Raw genomic sequence first — 9,177 nt, 5'->3', positions numbered from 1 at the left:
GCTGCAAGTCCAACCATGGGGTGATTTTGTTGAAGACCTCCTCCTGTAGCATTGTCATGGTTACGTCCACCTTGGTCTCCTCGTCTGTAATTTTCGCCACTCGGAAATGGACATCTGTCCGCAGACACCAGGATGCGGTGTTTTGTTGCGAGAACGAAGGAAGTTTTATTGCCTGGCTTATCGCTGCCTTCGAAGGTGAGAGAGGGATGCAGAGGATCTGTGCGCCCTCGGAATAACTTTCTACCTCAGTGTCTGAAATTTTTCCTCACACCAAAACGTGAAATACGCACTGTATTTAGTCCGTTAACAGTGTTTGGGGCTTGTCAGAAGTCAAAACTATACACCGTGTGGTTCCGTTAATGACTTCTGAGTATGGTCGACATGAATTGTAAATGGTGGGGCCAAACCATTCAAGCACGCCAGAACATACCTGGAGGGGTACACCGTAATTAGTCTGTTAGTGGCGTGGGTGTTCTCCAAGGAAGGAGCTTTCAGAGGTCTAGACTTCTGTCGCCGTGTAGTTCCGTTAAAGGCTCTCTGAAGGTAAAGCGGCCGTAGCAAGTCCATTAAAGGCGAAGCCAAAACCGCTGTGTTTACCGTCACTCCTCGTGTCACCACTTGTGAGGACAAAAAAGGTCGAACTGGGTATGAACTGATTTATTTACCTGGGCTCAGGTATACATGGCAGAGTGCGGATGGAAACGTAGTGCCTGACCTCCGATTGCCATGACCCGCACTCTGAGCAATTTGTTTGTTGACCGTCAAACAAATGGCAGTTTTAAGAGACAACATACATACAGTGATAAAATGTATATCTGCAGAAAGGCCAGGAAATTCTACATATGAATATTTACATGAAATTCTTAACATGTTAATAAGTGTGATACATGAACGTGATTGATGCGAAATGAAGAGACGTCTGACATCTTTACACTGTTATTAATTCTTGATGCTATAGATAGATGACCATTGTTTGCTTTGGCAATAACACCTTACACAGACAAAACATGGTACCATTGTCAGTGTGGCAGATATGGAAATATTCGCTGGCAAACAGTAGTGTCAAAAAACCCTTTCCCAGCTCAGTAGGGTAATAGTTATTCTGTGAATAAGATGCTTAGTAAATTTACTAAGGTAATGAATACCTTTAAACCCATGATCATAATCTGTATAAAAAAGTAGTGGTGTTAGCTGGTAACACTTGATGCACATACCATGAAACTTGGTTGAGTGCACACACTTTGAATTACCCAGGGAGTGAGCAGCCCATCAACCAACAGTTTCCATTGGAAAAATGAAGGTTGTTTATTTTTCCTAAATATATCATGCCAAATTATACAGTAGGTGTATCTTACAAGGCAAGAAATACATAAACCAAAAGTAAACTAGAGCATACTTTGTAAGTTTCAAATTTTGCTTAGGATCAGTCAGCCTTGCTCCTTCTTTGGATTCTCACTGATTTTAAACACGACACAACAAGAAAGCAGATGACTATTCATCATAATTGCCTTTAAATCATCCCATTAAATGGATCATCATAATACACAGTGCATATCTAACACACAACATATTCCTAGAATCATCAGTGACAGTTTCTTTTGCACACACCTCATGAACCAATCACACTGATAAGTCCAGGGGGTGTGAGTCCCTCCAAAGTGCTTATTTTATTATTATTATTATTATACTGTATATATATATATATATATATATATATATATATATATATATATATATATATATATATATATATATATATATATATATATATATATATATATATATAAAATAATTTTTTTGTATCACAGTCATCCTATTCAACTGGATGGTTTTTATAGTGTGGGGTTCCGGGTTGCATCCTGCCTCCTTAGGAGTCCATCACTTTTCTCACTGTGTGTGCTGTTTCTAGTAGCACACTTTTCTGTACGAGTCCTGGAGCTACTTCAGCATCTAGTTTTTCCAGATTCCTTTTCAGGGATCTTGGGATCGTGCCTAGTGTTCCTATGATTATGGGTATAATTTCCACTGGCATATTCCATATCCTGCTCATTTCGATTTTCAAGTCTTGATACTTATTTTTTCTCTTTCTCATCTACTCTGGTGTCCCATGGTATTGCGACATCAATGAGTGATACTTACTTCTTAATTTTGTCAATCAACGTCACGTCTGGTCTAATGGCATGTATCACCCTATCTGTTCTGATACCACAGTCCCAGAGGATCTTTGCCGGATCGTTTTCTATCACTCCCTCAGGTTGGTGTTTTTACCACTTATTATTATTAATTATTATTATTATTATTATTATTATTACAGTATATTGATTACAAACCATTCTCCAAACTATTTGGAAAAGCAGAATGCTACAAGCCCAAATATCCCCAATAGAGAAAGCAGCCCTGTAACCATAAAGAAAAACAAATACAATAAATAACAAAGAATAAGATAAAAACAAAGTAAAATATTTAAAAAAAATAAACTGTAAATTGAGATTCAGACTAGCCTGTTCATCAAAAATAGCAACTGCACCAAGTTTGAATTCTGAAGTTACAGCACTTCAACTACAGAATTAGGAAGATCATTCCACAATTAGTTCAAAATAAAAATACAGTAACACTTCTAGAAAACCTTATAAAAGAAAGGGAAAGACAGTTGGAATTAACTACATACAACTCCACAGTGAAATAATTGAACAGTCCCAGAGATAAATATCAAGATCAGGGATAAGCAACTAAAAAGAACACAATGAAAAATTTTAATCATTTCCTCAGGACAAACAGGCCTCATAAAAATCTTGATAGTCTAGTCTTTCTCACTATCAATCTTAAATATCGATTTTTTGTGCAACCAAAGAATATAGTGCAGATGCTGGATGTGTAGATTATCCAGGGATTACAGTACAATGCTTACAGCATTTATCATTGCCACAAGAAAACCTACTGTGACATCAGGCGACATTCTATGCTGCAAACTGCAGAAAAACATTGCATTACATTGTAATGTGCATGTCTAGCAAGGCAGTATTATTGCAAGAAGTCATATAACAACTAACATAACCCCCAAAAATTGCAGAATAATGTAGACAATATCTGACAATTAACAACAGCAGGTGCCTATCAGATGTATGCCTATCAGATGTATCTAGAGTCAAATTACTGATAATTGCAGTACAGTAAAAAAATAAAGTCAAGGACATCTAATAAAGGCTACAAGTTATTGGTCTTAGTCCAAGTCACCAAGGCTGAAAGGCACACAGCCAAGTTTTGAGTCACCATATTAAGAAACTGAGAAATCTCAAGGCCTCCTACTGGTAATTACATAATAATGTTTCTCTCTCTCTCTCTCTTGCACACCACACTACTGCAAATAACACGTGAAGGACAATCCTGGTTGAAAGTGAGAAATACAAAGCTGATAAGCATTCTACAACACAGTATTGAAACACTTAACTTCCTTGAAAATGTCTCCACACAGCATCTTTATCCTCAAGATAATCATCAGTAAAATTTTTTAAAGGAAGAGTAAAACATCTAATTTCATATTTTCTTTATTAAATTGTTCATGGGCTCCAAACATAGGGACAACTTGACTAGAAAAAAATACACTAAAAAGGACCATCCCACCAACCGGGACATGGCAAGAATTTTTATTTCCTTAAATATGCCTTTATTTCAGTTTTAATAAAAGAGTAACAGCAACAGAGTAAAACATTACCCACCAATTCACAAAAATATTCTCCATTTTTTCATATCGTATCATTTCATAACCATAATAATAATCTAACAACAGTTTACTGAACATAACAAAACACAAAGCAAGCAGAAACTTAAATCAAGCACTATTCTTCCATCTGAATATATAGATGGGTTAAAAAATAAGTATGAAGCACCACAAACCAAACTTGAAAAGTAATAATTAATCCTTAAGTGATAATTTTAGGGAAGCCTCATCTTACATCTTCACATACATCAAGGTAACTAACAATTCTGATCCATTTGCCCCATCAACCACTTGCCAAAAACAAAATTGAATTTTGCATTTTCATTCCATACATGTTCATATCAATACTGTTTTCTGAAGTACTTTCTGCAGTACAACAAACAAGTTTATGAAAACCCCAAATTACTGGGAAGATATGAAAATTATTTTCTCGAAATTTAAATTACATTACTCAAGAAGGAAGACATGTCAGTCACTGAAATAACACATTAAGCAGCCAGTTCTTAGCAATGGGTTTGCTTTGGCAAGCTAATTTGGCAGCAAATAGACTATTAAACCATATTAAGATATTAAACATCAATATCTCATCTAATGGTGATACATCATTACCTGCTGATTGTCTATCTATCATGGGCTTTACATACACATGAAATATTTTTACACTTATGGAATGTTTAATGAAGCAATGACAATCTCAGTGCCTTGTTTCAAGAAAACAAAGCATCCAGCCATACAGGAATTTCACAACTAAAGTACAGTAACAAGGAATAGCATTTGGTGGGTAAAATTGGAATAACTAATGTAAAAAGGCAAAATATTGAATGTCTAATGCAACAGAAAAATATTTCAAGGAAATATCCCAATAAAAACAGAATGAAGTTGTTGCAAAATTAGTACCTGTTATTTATTTACCCAAAAAGTTTATTGTATATTATTATTGTCTAAAATACAATGAAACTAAGCTTTCCAGTGTTTGGACTTTATATACTTCTATATTACTACTGAAAAACCATTGCACTTACTGAATAGTTTCTCTGAGGCAGTTTCGTATGCATAATACTACAGAGATCAAAAGAGCCAATTACCTACAGGCAATACCTTATCCATTTCAGCCAAATGTATTCATTTCTCATTTTTCTTAATCTGAAGCTATTTTCACAATTTATCACTTAATATCTGCCAAAAAAACATGGAATGAAGAGCTTCAGGAGGATGAAGTTATTCATATGCAAATATTTATTTACAGTAATGCCTCAATTATCCAATCTACTATACAGCATGAGGAGATAGGGTAGGTCAACTGTCAAAAACTGCATTACTGGGGTGGTTTCTGATACCTAACAATTGAGCACACTATTTTACTCCTTTCCTTAAAACAAATGAACATTAGTTGTGTTGAATCTGTACAGCATAAATTTATTGCTTATCCAAGGGTTTAAAAAAATTAGACCCACCATAGTATTCACTTATGAGAAGTTTTGTAGCAACAACTTACTATAAAATTTGATACATTCTGCATATTATTACCAAGCATATTTCTAGATATAATGACACAAAATACACCAACCATGCCATCCCACTGTAAGGCATACTGTGCAAAAATGTCTTCTACTCAGCTATTATCTTGACACTGAAAAGCATCTTGAAAGTATGGCTTTGAATATTTTTTCATCATGAAGTTGTTAGTTTTCACTTTCCAAACCAAATAAACATTTTTCTTCAAATCTTCCTGTTTGTCATTTGCCATAATTAGGCTTGGACTATTATGAAGTCAACTAAGATTCTTTTATTACTCACCTCCACCAAGACTAAATTTTCCAATTACAAAAGCATGCATAGATGTCTACAATTTTAGGCAAAATTTAGGAAAGGTATTATGGTGTACAACTTCAAACATGAAAACTGGTCAAGATCAAAAAGTGCTCCAGTGTTCACAATTTCTGGATGAAGTTAATATGCAGGCCACCACCCTCAGAGTAATAAATGGTTGACAGTGAAGTTATCCTAAAAATCAAAATGTCGTTAATCAAGGCATAAATGCAAATAATTATAGTTACATCCTTACTACTACAACTGCGTAACATCATTTCCTATCTTCTTCAAATTATTAGCTTCTTACCCATAATCTATTTGCAAAATCAATGAAAAGTACATTGCCATCTTCGCTGTTGGCTGGATACTTTTAAATATTAAATTCTACCATATTACTCTGTGAGTCTTCTATTAGAATGTTATGCATTACACAACCTTCACTTTTACTGGATCTATCTAGCTAAATAGATTTTTAAAATATAGGTGCCTTAGTATTTTTTTGCATATGACAATGCTCTTTGTAAAGACACCATATATGTTACTAGCAAAGCTACTGATATATATATATGTAAATACAGTATATATATGTAAGTATATGTACTACCATTAAAAATAAACCATTTCAAAAGAGGCGCAATAAGATAAATGTCATCAAGTCAATTTGCCAGAAACAATTTAATCCATGGTTGTCATAACCAGTCTCCAAGTGCACTACTTAAAACCTGCATACTAACTTGTAGGCATTACCTATCATGATCATATTTCAGAGCTTTACAACAAACTTTGTTAATGTCTAGTGCACCACATTTTTTGGTATAGGTAAACCACCTTGGGATAAAAACTGAAGTATTTATGATGTATAATCTCAGCAATGTAGTTTCACTCAAAATTTCAAATAACTCCTCAAAAATGAACATTAAAACCATGCTCTTGTGGCCTTTACCTTATTAATCATTTAGGATTACCTTGTCTCACAGACACAAATACTGAACTAGCAAGGCCTCACACTGACAAAAATACTGGCCAACACCTAATTAATGCACGGATTTTAATTCCTAAAGGATGAAACACTGACTATGTCAATCTATTTCATCCTTGTGAAGCTCAAGTCAGGCACAATAATTTGATCCAGTATGCATGTTTCATCAAGGAAACGCACATGAGCCAGAGGGAAAAACTCTGTGGGACCTAAAGTTAATCAATATTAATGGACAAGGAGTTAAAGGTGATTATTAATGACTGACTAAAATCATGAAATGAAAAAACTCAAATATATATACCTGTATATATAGCTGCTTAAAGAGAAATACCCACTAGAAGCAATATCATTCAGGAAGCAACCATCTGCAATAGATAATGCCTATTCATGCAGAGAATGTCCCAAAAAGGTCCTGCATTCTAATACTGTCTGGACTATGGAGGAAAAAGTTTGGAAAATATTTTCAGGCAATACTATATTTGAAATACAATGAAAAAACATGGTACAAGAAACAACTACAGTACAAAAATATGAGAATATTCATCAAAATAAAAAGATAATTGTTTATCATTTCTTATCAAGCTTTGAAAAGGATTCCTAAACAGGTATTCAATCACTACTCTTAAAGTCGCTATAATTCAAAAGGAGGAAATATACTTGAACAGTATACACTTGGAAAAGAATGCCAAAGAATAAAATGGTACTGGACAAGGGAAAGAACTTGAGGTAAAACTGAGCAAAGATCAAGAACGCCACAGAACAAAAAATTACTCAAGATGGTATGGAATGACAAAGTTGTGTTCTCAGTGATAACAATTGCCGCAAAATAAAAGCAAAATTTATATCCTACTATGGTAAATACTATTGATGAACACAATCTTCTAAACAGGTACACTTTATTTACAAAAATGTTAACTATGACTGAGGAGGTTTTCTTAAAAGGCTACACATTTTTACTTCTCTTCCAAAACTACCCCAGGTGTTCAAAATATAGGTTAATATTTTTGTGTAAACTCTAGATACAAATATATATATAAACATCCTTTCAGATGACTTGATTCAAAGAATTGCAATGAATGCCTGATTTTTACAGCTCAAACATAAATAAAAGCTATTACTTACACCTTTCCTACAAAATGTTCTATAAGATAAAGCATTTGCCAGTAAATAATACTACTACAGGGAAGCAAAATCAGCATCATATTGCACAAAAATGAGAATATCTGCGAGGGTTTCCACAAACCAAGTATGAAAGTGGAACTGGGATTGAGTACAAACAATACTGTACTAAAATAGGTACCATGATAATCTGATTCTGAAAGACTGTTACATAAAGGCAAGAAGACTACCGATTGATCACATCTCCTGGCTCACTAACAATTCAAAGGAAATGATCCAGCTCTTTCAATGACAGTTGCCATAAATAAATTTTCTATATATATTAAGAGTTTACATTTCATCTAAGATATTACTTTTAAGGAAAAACTCTGGACTTGGATTTCTAATACTAAAAATAAACTATTTTCAAAGTACTGTATGGTGGTTAATGTCAGTGAAAAATAAAATAAATTTCTTCAGACTGTTCTGTGGAGAATTTTATACTGTTCAATTTTCTTCTCTATTTCCTCTTTTACCTGCTTTCAGCTATTAACAATAAAAAGGAAAAACAAAATGTACCCATAATATCACTCATTATGAATTAGTTCCATGTTCTTAATGCCAGATGGAATAAATCCCATAACTAACTGATAAACCTCATGAAATTCAAACTTTCTCGCATCATTTTTAAACCAAAGTCCCAATACGCAAGCTCTATCAGACCAGATGCATAACCCAGTTATGGGAATTCCTATCACTTGGAAACAGCTGCAAAATACTTTGAAATCAAATGGCACTGCAGTCATGGAAGAAAAAAAAATGGCACCAATGGCAACAAAACACTCAACATATACATTTAATGGCACACACACATTTGCAGCATTCAACTGGCACAAGTATGTTAACAGGAAGATTTATATTTACCACTACTAAGGCTCATCAAGTTCACCAGCAATCCTAATTTGGGACGAAACTTGAAAGTTGTACAGTATAAAGACCGATCTAAGTATATCAACTCTCATACACACACACACCTCTTCACGACACAAAATGAATTTCATAGTCCACCAGTAGCTACATTTCAACAAACTTCTGTTAACTCCTTAAAAATAATCTTACCAACTATTCAAATCTTATGTTTTCCATTTAAACCCAAGTAAATAATAATACACAGTATAGTAAATAAAAACTCTTAATATTAAATTGCATTCGTTTTCAAATATACATCTGGCATTTTCTTGGCAAGATATATGTTTTTTTGATGAAATATAAGCGCTAATCATTGAATGTTTGGTGAACAATATCTGCAGTAAGGTACTCAATTTTTTCCTCCTACTTATTAGTAATTTACACACAGCTCTTAATTTTTGTCCATGTATGCTTAATGCTGTAATAAAAAGTACCCAACAAATGTTATGAACAATTAAATTTTCCCTATTTCATCTATATTAACATCATTGCACATCAAGAGAGCTTACTGCAATAGAGAGTGAATATTGGCCCTTGGATCAATTTGATGACGGTACCTTTTAGCAATGAAGAAGCCAAGAATCTGCAAAATGAGAGCAAG

At 33.9% G+C, this 9,177-nt stretch overlaps 1 protein-coding gene across 3 annotated transcripts in view; it reads right to left on the bottom strand.

Annotated features, from left to right (window-relative positions):
• Positions 1 to 3,532: 3,532 nt before the first annotated feature.
• Positions 3,533 to 9,177, bottom strand: part of Tsp97E (Tetraspanin 97E) — a 58,127-nt gene continuing 52,482 nt past the window's right edge. For all 3 annotated transcript variants that reach the window (XM_067104347.1, XM_067104346.1, XM_067104348.1), the window contains one exon: positions 3,533 to 9,159. Coding sequence is in view for 2 of the 3 variants with exons in the window: in XM_067104346.1 (XP_066960447.1) it covers positions 9,082 to 9,159 (78 nt within the window). In the remaining variant the exon portion in view is untranslated. The remainder of the gene's footprint in view (positions 9,160 to 9,177) is intronic.

The sequence above is a fragment of the Macrobrachium rosenbergii genome, chromosome 5 (genome assembly GCF_040412425.1).
Source record: "Macrobrachium rosenbergii isolate ZJJX-2024 chromosome 5, ASM4041242v1, whole genome shotgun sequence".
Lineage (NCBI taxonomy): Eukaryota > Metazoa > Arthropoda > Malacostraca > Decapoda > Palaemonidae > Macrobrachium > Macrobrachium rosenbergii.
This window is presented reverse-complemented; position numbering and strand designations above follow the sequence as displayed.